The 14,781-nt window shown below is 39.1% G+C and overlaps 1 protein-coding gene across 1 annotated transcript in view; it reads right to left on the bottom strand.

Moving 5' to 3' along the window:
- Positions 1-1,809: 1,809 nt before the first annotated feature.
- Positions 1,810-14,781, bottom strand: part of LOC115223428 — a 50,921-nt gene continuing 37,949 nt past the window's right edge. Inside the window, exons 3-7 of the mRNA XM_029793967.2 lie at positions 11,110-11,191; positions 8,783-8,874; positions 7,630-7,778; positions 4,882-5,158; positions 1,810-3,358 (exon numbers count right to left, since the gene is read on the bottom strand). Coding sequence (XP_029649827.1) covers positions 2,216-3,358; positions 4,882-5,158; positions 7,630-7,778; positions 8,783-8,874; positions 11,110-11,191 — 1,743 coding nt within the window. The 3' untranslated portion in view covers positions 1,810-2,215. The remainder of the gene's footprint in view (positions 3,359-4,881; positions 5,159-7,629; positions 7,779-8,782; positions 8,875-11,109; positions 11,192-14,781) is intronic.

The following is a 14,781-nucleotide window of genomic DNA, read 5'->3' as shown; positions in this document are numbered from 1 at the left end:
CACACAACACACACACATATACATAACATGTGTGTGTGTGGTGTGTGTGTAAATATAAACAAATATTTGTTTTTTTTTATTAGATGCATCAAAATGTGAATTATATGATACAAATAAAAAGATAATATTTTTTCCAACACAGAGTTAACTGTTAGAAAAGCAGAAAAGCTGGGTAAACTACCCTTACAAGGTGGGAAAATTTGTCAACAACCAGCCACGGGACTCGAACCCATATCCCTCAAAGCTTCTGGCTGAATGTTTTACCATTATGCTAAACTGCCCACTGATGAATTCATTCGCTGAATTAGATGCTAAATACTTTAGTTTTATAGAACAACCAGTATATATATATATATATATATATATATATATATATATATATATATATATATATATATATAGATAGATAGATAGATAAATAGATAGATATCATCATTATTGTCATTTAATGCCCGTCTTCTGTGCTGGCATTGGTAGAACAGTTTGGCAAGAGCTAGCCAGGCAGAAGCCTGCACCAGACTTCTGTAACTGTTTTGGCAAGGTTTTTACAGCTAGGTACCCTTCCAAATTCTAACCACTTTACAGTGTGAACTGGGTGCTTTTAAGTGACACCTGCACTGACAGGGTCACCAAGTATGTATGTGTATATATATATATATATATGATAGGCTTCTTTCAGTCTCTATCTACCAAATCCTCTCACAAGGCTTTGGTCAGTCCAAGGCTATACTAGAAGACACTTGCCAAAAGGTGTCACGCAGTGGGCTTGAACCCAGAACCATGTGGTTAGGAAGAAAACTTCTTACCACACAGCCACGCCTATTTAATTTTTAACCTTTTTTCTTGCATAAGATAAAATAAAGTTCTTAAAAGTTCTTAGTCATATTTAATTAACACATTTAATTTAATTAACATATTTAATTAACATCATATGTCCTTCCAAAACCAGAACCGTCGTCTCTCCTGCACATGTAACTCTGATGCCTTTGGAACCCAACGCTCAATTTCTGGGTTCAATTCCCTATGAAGGTCATCCATTGCTTATAGGTACAGGCTAAGCTGTATAGTTAACAAGTTTGCTTCACAATCACATAGTTCCAGGTTCAGTCCCACTGCACAGCCACTTGTGTAAGCATCTTCTACTATAGTACTAGGATGAATAATGCAACGTGAGTGAATTTGGTATAAAACAGAAACTGTAAGAAGCCTGTCATGTGTATGTGCGTGCGTGTGTGTGTGTGTGTGCACATATCTTTGTGGTTGTGACCTCAGTAGAATTTGAACTCAGAACATAAAGACAGATGAAATACCTATTTCTTTACTACCCACAAGGGGCTAAACACAGAGAGGACAAACAAGGACAGACAAACGGATTAAGTCGATTATATCAACACCAGTGCGTAACTGGTACTTAATTTATCAACCCCGAAAGGATGAAAGGCAAAGTCGACCTCGGCGAAATTTGAACTCAGAACGTAACGGCAGACGAAATACTGCTAAGCATTTCGCCTGGCGTGCTAACGTTTCTGCCAGCATTCGGCCAGGCATGCTAACGATCTTGACTAGCCTGCTAACGATCTTGCCCAGCCTAACAATCCTGCTAGGTCTGCTAATGTTCCTGCCCAGCATGCTAATGATTCTGCCAGATCCTGCCTGGCCTGCTAACGATTCTGCTCAGCCTGTTAACGATTCTGCTCAGCATCCTAACGAATCTGCCCAACGTCCTAACGATCCTGCATGCTAATGATTCTGCCAGCTCACTTCCTTATAATCTGAAACAATAAACAAGTAAAAAAAAATATTAAAAAAAAAAAATTTGTGATTCATTTTTATTTTTATTTTTAAACCACGCCATTGGTAAATAAATAAAATGGCTACTTAGTAGGATGAGATAATTGTTACTAATGCTATTGTCATTTTCTGTTGTTGTTATTGTAGTGGTTGGCTGGCTGGCTGGCAGATTGGTAGGTAGGTGTGTGTTGTTGGTCACACAAACACTTCTCAAGTTCTACATATAAAAATTTAACCAAGAATATGAAAACAGAAATTGAGAAGCTACTGTTTGTTTTTTGTCTTTTTGTTTTTGTCTTTGTTTTCTTTCTTTCTAAAAGACCCCCACCTCTTCTCTCACCTGCTTCTGTCCGCTCTCTCACTCTCTCTCACTCTTTCTTTCCCTCTCTCTCTCTCTCTATTTTTCAGCAGCACTAACTAAAAATCAAGACACGGCAGTGTTGTGTGAACCACTTCTTATATCGGTTATCTGAATCGAACCCATTTCACATTCAGGTAACATTTCAACATCAATACAGTTTCTGGAACTAAAAAGTTCTAATTTACTCATCTTACGAGAACTGACAGTACTTTCGTTAGGGGTCACCTCTACACAGTCATCTTGGTCGCTATCTAACTGGCTTACATTTTCGTTTTTAATAGTGAAACTAATATTTGACGAATTCCTCTTGTTGGCCGACTGTCTCTGACGTACAGTGGAACCGTTTTGAAAGTCAATCAGAGATCTCGTGTCGGAAAAACTAGAAGTGTTTGTTGACAGATGCTGAAATGATGAAGTAGGGATGTTGTCTTTCTCATTAGGAGAAGACTCGTTAGCATGATTTACCAATTCCTCTGTCGCTTGATGGAAGTTGGATGAAACGGCCGGATTTAGGTGATCTTCCATGTCAGAATGTTGGCTATATTTCTCATCATCAACATTAATTGGTTCAATCTTAATGGCATCATCCAGCTGGTAATCATCCACAGAGCTTACGAGTTTTGCCGATCCGCTCGAAGAACCTACATTGGCGTTGGCCACCTGATACATATCGGATTGGCGGTCTTGATGCAATGACGAATAGCCAAACCTTTGACGAACATGTGCCTCCTGCAGGAACTTCTGGTTCATAGGAACATCCGAGTCATCAATGAATGAATGCGAGTTTAGATACTGCTGTTGTTGCTGTTGCTGTTGTTGTTGTTGCTGCTGTTGCTGAATGTGCCGGACTTTGTTCTGCTGCCGATGGTAAACAGGTGTCGTCCTGAAGCCACGCCCAGAGTGTAAATTGATGTTATTAAGGCTGGAGGTTGAAGTCTTTCGGTTGTCTGGGGTAGTCATCAAGTTGGCATCACAGAGCAATTCCAGTTCTTTAATTCCAAGCTGTAGAGCGATCAGCAGTAACTGGTCTAAGAGTCTGGGAGTCAGACTGAGGACACCATTGTACATATACTCAGCAAAGGCTGTCAGGGCCTCTCGACTGACCCTTTGGGGGAAATTTACCTGCAGGAAACGGTTGGCTTGTACATCTGCATTAAACATAGACAGCAGTCTTGGACAGATTGCCAACAGCACGACTTTGTGAACCTGAAAGAAAGCATAAACAACAACATTAGTTTTGCTCCAGCATGACCACAGCCATCTGGCTGAAACACATAAAAGAATAAAAGAATAACATTTCATACAGTCACATTAGTTTTACTAACACTTCAAATAGTCACAGGTGCAGGTATGGCTGTGTGGTTAAGAAAGTTTGCTTCACAACCACATGGTTTCAGGTTCAATTCCAATGTTGGGCAGTTTGGGGACAATGTCTTGTTATATTGCTCCAAGATAATCAATGCCACGTGAGGGAATTTTGGTAATAAGGAAACTACAGGAAACCCATTGTATGGGTGTGCGTGTATGAATGCACATGCATGTGCAGACATGCACGTGTATGTGTGCATGCAAACATGACTGAATGCAGATATTCCGCACTGTCACAGCTTCAGAACCAAAAAAGTGTTGTGCATTGTCGAAGACCCATGGAATCAAGGTACCCCTCGTTTGAACAACAGTCAAGTGTTGGTAATAGGAAGGGCATTGACATCACCATTGTCATCATTTAATATCCACTTTGCCGTCCTTGCACGGATCAATCACAGGATTTTCTATAACATGATGTCCTTCCTGTGGCCAACCCTCACCTGTTTACAAGCAAAGGTGATAATTCTCCCAAATACACTCAGGTGTCCTGAATTTTCATGGAAGACTGAAAATGAATAAGCATTATATTTGACAGAAAAATCAGAATGCAAAAGGGTTAAGCTGCTGTTTGGAACATAAATCAGCATTAATTTTGATAGAAAGTTTTAATTTAGATCTACGAGTGGCCCTAAATGTGAAATAGCAGCAACATATGACAAACGAATGCCTTTATGGAGACCTGCCAAAAGTTAGCAAGAAAATTAGGCAAAGAAGTCTGTGGCTATCTGGTCACTGGGTGCACCACTCTGAAGTGGAAGCATCCAAATCAGTCTTGTGGAACCCACTTCATGGTGATGTAAAGAAAGGAAAATGTCATCACATTTACATCATTTGATTGCAGACACTGGCTTGGATAAGTATCCGGGACTTGAAGGCAATGATGATGGACTGAGAAGTGTGGCAAGTGGACTTTGTTGCTGTGGCCCAGGTTGGAACCTGACCATGGCATGTTCCGTGCCGGTGGCACGTAAAAAGCACCATCCGATTGTGGCCGTTTGCCAGCCTCGCCTGGCACCTGTACCGGTGGCACGTAAAAAGCACCCACTACACTCACGGAGTGGTTGGCGTTAGGAAGGGCATTAGTAGAAACATTGCCAGATCAGACTGGGCCTGGTGCAGCCTTCTGGCTTCCCAGACCCCAGTTGAACCATCTAACCCATGCTAGCATGGAAAGTGGACGCTAAATGATGATGATGATGATGATGATGAAGTTTGCACCAAAGAACCAAAGGTGATCTCAGGTATATTGGTATCAAAAAGGTTAAACGATGAATGATGATGATGATGGTAGTGGTGGTGGTGGTGATGATGATGATGAATGGTACTGAAACCAAAGTGATGCTAAACAATCAAAACCTTACCATTATTTTTGTGGTGCCATTACCAATGGCAGCATCGCAGAGTTTACCATTTTTCCAGAGTAAGGCCAAACTTGACATAACATTGTGTTGGTGTTCAGAAATAACAATTTGTTGCTCTTCCTCATCCTCCTCAGCTTCATCTCCCAAAATCTCGATGCTGAACTCATCGGAAACATCTGGACTGTCGAGTGGAATCGGTGACATCTGAGCTGAAGACTTCTCCACAGAGATGTCATTTTTCCCCTTCAACATCGTCATGGAGTGGTGTATATTATCCCTGAAGAAAAAAAATGGTCAAATAATTAAACATCATAATAGACACAGAATATATGAATGGAGTTGAACCAGTGATTCCCGACCATTTCTTGTCTGTGGAACCCCTTAATTCCTAATTTATTCTTCTGGACTCTCAGACCCATTCAATGTTTCAAAAATCTTGTTTTATTTTATTCTTTTGTTTTTTTTTATATGCTTCAGTGATTTCACCGTGGCCATGTTGGAGTACCCCCCTTAAAGGGTTTTAGTCAAAGAAATCAACCCCAGAAGTGATTTCTTAAGTCTAGTACTTATTCTATCGGTCATTTTTACCGAACTGCTAGGTTACAGGGACATAAACACACCAATACCAGTTGTCAAATGGTGATGAGAAGACAAACACAGACACCAAGACACACACACACAAATATATATATATATATAGGTGCAGGTGTGGCTGTGTGATAAGAAGCTTGCTTCTCAACCACATGGTTCCGGTTCAGTCCCACTGCATGGCACCTTGGGCAAGTGTTTTCTACTATAGCCTCAGGCCAACCAAAGCCTTGTGAGTGGATTTGGTAGGCAGAAACTGAAAGAAGCTCATCATGTATATATATATATATATATTATATATATATATATACACATATCTATATATATATATACACATATCTATATATATATATATATATACACACATCTATATATATATATATCTGTATCTATATATATATATATACACACATCTATATATATATATATCTGTATCTTTCAAATCTAAATCAGAAGAAATCTCTGAGCTGATGAAGGAAAAGTGGCGTTTTACCCACAAATCCAGAAACAGACTGTCCTCGGGTATCGTATATGGATGTGATCTTTCATTGTTTTTCCCTTATACCTATGTGAGTTATTTTCTGAGTATGCATTGTCTGGAGACTTTTATTTGGAGTTGAAGAAATAGCCAAATTTTTGGCTGCTATTTCTGAAAAGTTCGGTGTGTGGTAAAGTGAATTTTTTTACTTTACCATATTTTTATAAATTAATACTTCAAATATACCGTAAATGGTCTTACATACCGAATACTGCTTGGTCGAATTTATTAACAATTAATTAATTCTACCCCTTTTTTGATGACAATATATATATATATATATATATATATATATATATATATATATATATATATATATATATATATACACATATCTATATATATATATATATATATACACATATCTATATATATACATATCTATATATACATATCTATATACATATATATATACATATATATATATACTATATATATATACATATATATATATATACATATATATATACATATATATATATATATATATATATCTATATATATATATATATATATATATATATACACACACATATCTATATATACACATATCTATATATATACATATCTATATATACATATATATATATATATATACACATATACACACATATATATATATACACACTATACACACACACATACATATGTATACATGTTTGTGTGTCTTCATGTCTGTCTCACCATCACTTCACAACTGATGTTGGTGTGTCTACATCCCCGTAACTTAGCGGTTCGGCAAAAGAGTGATAGAATAAGTGCCAGGCCTACAAAGAATAAGTCCTGGGTTGATTTGTTCGACTAAAGGCGGTGCTCCAGCATGGCCACAGTAAAATGACTGAAACAAGTAAAAGAATAAAAGAATATATATATAATTGCAGAATGGAAAGTGCTTTTAAGCATACAGACCACGGTCAAGAACCACTGGACTAAACCTTTGAGAGTTGTGCCCCAGCATGGCCACAGTCCAGTGACTGAAATTATTATAAATGAGTAATTAACATAATTCTATGCACTTTCCTTTACATATTGGGAGGAAATTTAGCCCCTTATCTATCAAATGCCATACAGAAAACCAGAGGTAACCTCTGGCCCTTAAAAAAGGGGAAAAGGCCGAGCCTTCAGAAGATAGGTTTATTTTATTCTTTTTACGTGTTTTAGTCATTAGACTGTGGCCATGCTGGAGCAAAATCTTGAAGAATTTTAGTCGCATGAATTGACCCCAGGACTTGTATTTGGTAAAGCTTGGTACTTGTTCTATCATTCTTCTTTGCCAAACTGCTAAGTTATTGCGATGTAAACACACCAACACCAATTGTCAAGCAGTGGTGCAGGACAAACACACACACATGTGACAGGCTTTCTTTCAGTCAGCCTGGGGCTATAGTAGAAGACATTGAACCTGGAATCATGCGGTTGGGAAGCAAGCTTCTTACCACACAGCCACCCCTATAACTTTTTTCCAGTACTGCAGGCTTCCAGTCCTTCTGATGATGAACCATGTCTCATGTGGCCCTGCTTCTTGAAAAAAGGTTGCTTATGCTTAAAAATTGTCGAGAAAGAATGAAAACAAACTGAAAAACCTCATGAAGTTTTTCTGGGGGGGGGGGGGTCCCACTTACTGGTTTTCTCTGTTGTTTTCATTCTGGCTGCTAACAGAATATCTTTGCAACACCTTCAAAGCTCCCACATTCTCCGATGCCATTACGGACCTTTTATTACTGACAAGGTCCACTGTTTTCACTTTCTCCATAGACGTAGAGCTGCCAGACTGCAATGAATGTAGAACAGACACGTAATGATTTCTTTTATTATTATTATTATAATAATAATAATAATAATAATAATAATAATAATAATAATAATAATAATAATAATAATAATAATAGTGGTTTCAAATTTTTTCACAGGGGCAGTAATTTAGGGGAGGGGCTCAGTTGATTACATTGACCCCAGTGTTCAACTGGTACTTCTTTTACCGACCCTGAAAGGATGAAAGGCAAAGTCGACCTCAGCAGAATTTGAACTCAGAACATAGACAGACAAAATGCTGTTAAGCATTTTACCCAGTCTCCTAATGGTTCTGCCAAGTTGCCGCCTTAATAATAATAATAATAATAATAATAATAATAATAATAATAATAATAATAATAATTTCCTTTATCTTTTTTTTTTTTTTGATTATCGTCACCATTATCATTAAATCTTTAACATCAAATGAGTCCACAAAAGAGTTGCTGCTATGTGGTTGTTCGATGTGTTAGAAATAGCAGGTAAACTTCCCGCAAAACATTCACTGCTTTGCCTTGGGCCCTCAACTCCTGATGGTCACAATGAAGTGCTGCCACTGTGACCTACTGCAGCATCTTGGGCATTTTTAGACCAAGCCATCACTCTCAAGGTCTAATGACAGTTAATTTCTTCTAGAAAGAGACAGACAGACAGACAGACAGACAGACAGATCCCTTGTAGTACAGCGCTGGTACTTTTTTATTCAGCAACCCTCAAAAGGAAAAGCAAAATTGACTTCAGCAGTATTTGAACTCAGGGCACAGGGAGCCGGAACCAATAGCCCAAGGCAGTCTGTCCAACACTCACAAACCTGCCAGTTTAACAGCCATCTTGGAAATACATTAATTATTATACTCCCAGGTAGACTATGTGTGACCATGAACACATATTCCATTACAGGCTGAATATTGGAGAGCAGGCCCAAACACAGAAGCTTTAGATATAAAGGCATAAACATCACAAATAATTATTTGGAAATGTTACCTGTAGCTTTGATGATAATTCTTTATTTAACCAGGAATTGTCTGTCGGACAAGGACTCTGGTTTAAAGGCATATCCATCGAATGGCTAACACCTAGAAGTAAAATGATATAAATAAAAACAGAACCTTTTTTTAAAGAAGGGCTGGGTCAACAAAAAATCGAAAAACTGAAAAAGCATCAAAGTTCTGGGAGGGACCCTTGAAATTATATTCAGTCAGTCAATAAGTAAACCATAAATTTTTGGTGATTGTATGTTTAACCCTTTAGCATTTAAACCAGGCATATCTGGCCCCAAAATTCTATCTGTTTTATGCTCAAACTGGCCACATCCAGCCTCTCACACCTTATCTACAATATCATTCTGAAAATAAACAATCGCATCGTCAAGATCTCAAAGCCATGAGATGATGCATGACATCAATGGAAATTGTAGCTGTGATACCAGAGTCGGTGGCACATAAGAGAACCATCCGAATGTGGCCATTGCCAGCGCCGCCCCGACTGGCCTCCGTGCCGGTGGCACGTAAAAAGCACCATCTGAATGTGGCTGTTGCCAGCCTCATCTGGCACCTGTGCAGGTGGCACGTAAAAAAGCACCCACTACACTCACGGAGTGGTTGGCGTTAGGAAGGGCATCCAGCTGTAGAAACATTGCCAGATTAGACTGGGCCTGGCGCAGCCTACTGGCTTCCCAGACCCCTGTTGAACTTTCCAGCCCATGCTAGCATGGAAAACTGACGTTAAACGATGATGATGATGATGATGTGAATAATCAAGCAATACATTCGATGGAATAATCTGAATACTGAAGGGTTAAAATCTTTGTAGATCAGGAATTATTATTAGTGCCACAGTGAGATAGGAGCAGGTTTGGTTGTTTTCCATTGTAGTTGTTGTTGTTGGTAGTTTTCAAGCAGTGTTTAGTCTCTTGCCACTTGGTACCACACCAGGCTGCTTTCACCCACAACATTTAACAGCTGAAACAGAAACTACCAAGCTGAATAGTCTCCACTCCGTTTCAATATCCTTAAGTTTCTTCAGGGAGTTCTCTGAATTTCAATGCAATAGTATCTTCATACCTGATGCTTAAAGATTCTCTCCCTAAGATCCTCCCAGGAAGAAGCGGGCACAAAAGATGAGATGAGATGATTGTTTTATCTCTGTTTGAGACGTTGTACTGGGTGCCTGTAGCTATACATCTATAGTATAGTGGCTACTATCTACGACGATTTCATCTCAATCGAAGGAGAGGGGCTTTCTCCGTCCAACTTGCGGATCCGTGGAATAAGCTGCTGGACGAGATAGTGAAGATGCCGACGACCACTTGGTTCAAAGTCTCTCTTGACCAGAAATGGCCTGAACTCTTTATATGAACACCCTCCCTGTACATAACTCCCTGTCCCCCTACATGGCCTTGCTTTTGCTTTTTGAGCCAATAAAAATTGAATTGAATTGAATTGAATTACTATGTATGTACTATGCAATGGAGTGGTACTGCATGCCTATAGTGCTTACTATGGAGTGGTACTCTATATCCATAGCATAGTGGCTGCTATGCATTGGTGTGAAGGCACGTGGCTTAGTGGTTAGAGCATTCGGCTCACGATTGTAAGGTCGTGAGTTCAATTCCCGGCGATGTGTTGTGTCCTTGAGCAAGACACTTTATTTCACATTGCTCCAGTTCACTCAGCTGGCAAAAATGAGTCAATGAGTCGTACCTGTATTTCAAAGGGCCGGCCTTGTCACATTGTGTGTCACGCTGAATCTCCCTGAGAACTACGTTAGGGGTACACATGTCTGTGGATTGCTCAGTCACTTGCACATTAATTTCACGAGCAAGCTGTTCTGTTGATCATATCAGCTGGGACCCTCATCGTTGTAACCGTTGTAACCGACGGAGTACTCCTTAAACTATGCCTTGGTATTGTATATACATACAGTTTACTATGTATGTACTATGCAACAGAGTGGTACTGCACACCTATAGTGCTTACTATGGAGTGGTACTCTATGTCCAAAGCATATTAGTTATTATGCAGCATTAATGTGTGGCCATAGAATTGACTATGCACTGAGGTGGTACTGCATACCTATAGTACCTACTATGAAATGGTACTGTGTATCCATGGTGATTACTACACAGTGGTACTGTGTGAGATAAGGTGAAGTGAGGTAAGGTAGAATAAAGTGTTATACCTTGAAATACATTAAGATTCTAGCAGCAGATTTGAACTCAAGACTGTGGAGAAAGTAGTCCAATACCATATCCACTTGTCCACAGTCGAACACATATTGTGTTTGAAAATGAAATTCTATCTAATTCTTACCTTTATTGTAGTCTGTGAGACCAAAGCTTTGTAGCTGTGACGAAGATGTTTTCACTGAATTATCAGAGGTGGTAGGTGTGGTCTGCAAAATAAAAATAATAAAATAAAATAAAAACAGTAACAGTAACAGCATCAGTAAAAAGTAGCAAAGAAAGGATTTAACTGACATTTTTATCATCATCATAATCATTAGATGTCCACTTTCCATACTACCATGGGTTGAATGGTTTGACCGGATGTTGTGAGCCACAGGACTGCATCATGCACCATGTCAGCTTTGGTATGGTCTCTATGGTCAGATGTCCTTCCTAACACCTGGGTGATAAGAAGTTTGCTTCTTAACCACAAGGTTTCAAGTTCTGCCACACAGCATGGTACTTTGGGAAAGTGCCATCTGCTGTTACTTTGATCTGACCAAAGCCTTGTGAGTGGGTTTAGTAGAGGGAAACTGAAAAGAAGCCCATCATGTGTATGTGTATCTTTGCGTATATGTTGGCTGTGTGGTAAGTAGCTTGCTTCCCAACCACATGGTTCCGGGTTCAGTCCCATTGCATGGGACCTTGAGCAACTGTCTTCTCTATAGCCTCAGCTGACTAAAATGGTTGTGTTAACAACAAACAAGATGAGGACAAATATCCGTCAAATATAAATAATGTACAGTGTTTGTTTGTTTACATTCCTCAAAACTTAAATTTTAAGTAAAAGAGACGGGTAAAATAAGTATCAGACTTAAGAAAGAAATAAAGACTAGAGTAAATTTGTTTGACTAAACCGGTCAAGGTGCTCCAGCATGACTGCAACCCAGTGCCTGAAACAAGAATATGTTCTGTACCCATATATGCATGTATATATACATAGCTGTGATACCAGTGCCGGTGGCATGTAAGTGAACCATCCGACCGTGGCCGTTTGCCAGCCCCGTCTGGCACCTGTGCCGGTGGCATGTAAAAAGCACCCACTACACTCACGGAGTGGTTGGCGTTAGGAAGGGCATCCAGCCATAGAAACACTGCCAGATCACACTGGAGCCAGGTACAGCCTTCTGGCTTCCCAGACCCCAGTTGAACCGTCCAACCCATGCTAGCATGGAAAGCGGACACTAAATGATGATGATGATGATATATGTAGGTATGTACCACCACCACCATCGAAAAATACCTCAGGAATGAGAACCCAGATGTGAAATTTCCCCAAGACACCTGATGAAGGGTGGAGGGTATATCAGCCGAAAAGTGTTAACAACAAACAAGATGAGGGCAAATATCCATCAAATGTAAATAATGTAAATAATTTTAATTTCTATCTTACAAACTGAAAAATGGGAGTTTGACAAAATTAACTAAATTAGCATAGAATAATGGTTTCATATTTTTTATAATTCAGATCTAAACTGTTAATATATGAATGCAAAACAGACAGTTGAATAACTGTAAACCTACTTTTGGGCTACCCTGTAAACAGTAATGGCTCAACATAGAAGTTAAATTTGTTCCTAGAGATCGTTTGTAAAGTGGAAACTCATAAAACAGAGCAATAATTTCCCGTAGTAGCAATGAAATTTTATGCGGTCATTTTACTCTGTTGCTATATGCAGCTGTGTAGATATGCCAGAACCAGTTTTGCCACATGTTGTGACATTACCACACACACACACAAAATGGCTGTTTAGCCTTTTTATATTCATTTATAAAATAAAACTCGCAAACCTGGCGTCTCGTAAAGCAGGCCCTCATAAAGTGAGGTATTACTGTATGTACCTATTTCTTTACTACCCACACGGGGCTAAACACAGAGGGGACAAACAAGGACAGATAAAGGGATTAACTTCCATGCTTCCTGAGATTCGCCAACACTACACTTGATTTTCTCCCCTCCATACACACACAAGCATGTTCACTTTCCAGACATTTCTACATTACTGCATGTACTTTATATGCACTTTCTGACAAGTTGTGGTGCACCTGAGCACTGTATACAATAATTTCATTATTATTAAGTCGATAACATCAACCCCAGTGCACAACTGGTACTTAATTTATCGACCCTGAAAGGATGAAAGGCAAAGTTGACCTCAGCAGAATTTGAACTCGGAATGTAACAACAGACGAAATAGTATTACTGTATATAGTGAAGGCATGTGGTCTAGTGGTGAGGCTGTTGCACTCATGATCACTAGATTGTAGGTTCGATTCCCAGACTGGGCAGTGTGTGGTGTTCTTGAGCAAAACACTTCATTTCACATTACTCCAGTCTCCCTTTAATCAAGGGGTGGGTGTTGGCCTGCTCCTTCAAGCCAGCAGGGTGACGTCATTTGAATGCTAAAATAATGCAAAAGCACATTGTGACCAGTGATGTGTGACAACATTTGAAAACCTGGTCAGTCACATGATCACCTGACATTATATATATATATGTGAACACAAGCACAAATACACACACACACACACACCACACACACACACACTATATTGGTGAAATATAGAATATTTGAAATCCAGAATATTTGAAATTCAACTCAACTGAAATAAATCCAAAATATAAGCTAATATTACAGCTGGCTTTGAATGTGTGTGTGTGTGTGTGTGCTGGTATCAATGTGCATGAGTGTCTCTGAATGTATGTGTTTGCATGTAGCTGTATGTGTCTGTATGTGTATCTCTGTAGGCATATTATTATTAGTGTGTGTGTGTGTAAGTGTAAAATTATTTGTGTGAATATCAATATTTGCTGTGAACAGTTGGGTTCGCAATGCCAGAATACAACAGAATTCCCTAAAAAGATAACACAAGACAAGTATATAATTCATAAAGGGAGCAGTAGGACTGATACAACAGACGGGGAGGGGGAGAATGCATGTGTGCACATGTGTGTGTGTGTGTGTGCATGTGGCAATGTGGGAGGGAAGATGTAGTAAAAAGGACTGGGTGGTGCAAACCATAAAAAAAAGTAAGAAAAGCAAAGAATAAATAGAAAAAGGGGAAAAGAAAAAAGGGGAAAGAGAAGAATTTATTTTATAAAACCACATGTCACAATAATAATTACATATTATGGGCACAAGGCCTAGATTTTTGTTGGGAGGTGTACAATCAATCATATCGACTCCAGTAATTGAATGGTACTGAACTTATCGACCCCGAAAGGATGAAAGGCAAAGTTGACCTTGGTGGAATTTGAACTCAGAACACAGTGACAGGCGAAATACCACTAAGCATTTCGCCCGGCGTGCTAACAATTCTGTCATCTCACTGCTTTAATGATAATAATAATAAACCTTTCTACCATAGACACAAGGACTGAAATTTTGAGGGGAGGGGACTAGTCCATTACATTGACCCCCAGCATGTAACTGGTACTTGATTTATTGACCCTGTAAAGATGAAAGGAAAAGTCAACCTCGGCGGAATTTGAACTCAGAACATAGTGACAGGCATAATACCACTAAGCATTTCGCCCAGCATGCTAACAATTCTGTCAGCTCACTGCCTTAATAATAATAATATAATAATAATAATAATAATAATATAATAATAATAATCCTTTCTACTATAGGCACAAGGTCTGAAATTGGGGCAGGGGGACAGTCAGTTACATTGACCCCACTGTGTAACTGGTCCTTAATTTATCGACCCCAAAAGGATAAAGGGTAAAGTCAACCTTGGCGGAATCTGAACT

This window comes from Octopus sinensis, linkage group LG23 (assembly GCF_006345805.1).
Source record: "Octopus sinensis linkage group LG23, ASM634580v1, whole genome shotgun sequence".
Lineage (NCBI taxonomy): Eukaryota > Metazoa > Mollusca > Cephalopoda > Octopoda > Octopodidae > Octopus > Octopus sinensis.
Note: the sequence above shows the minus strand (reverse complement) of the source record. Positions and strands in the feature narration are given on the sequence as shown.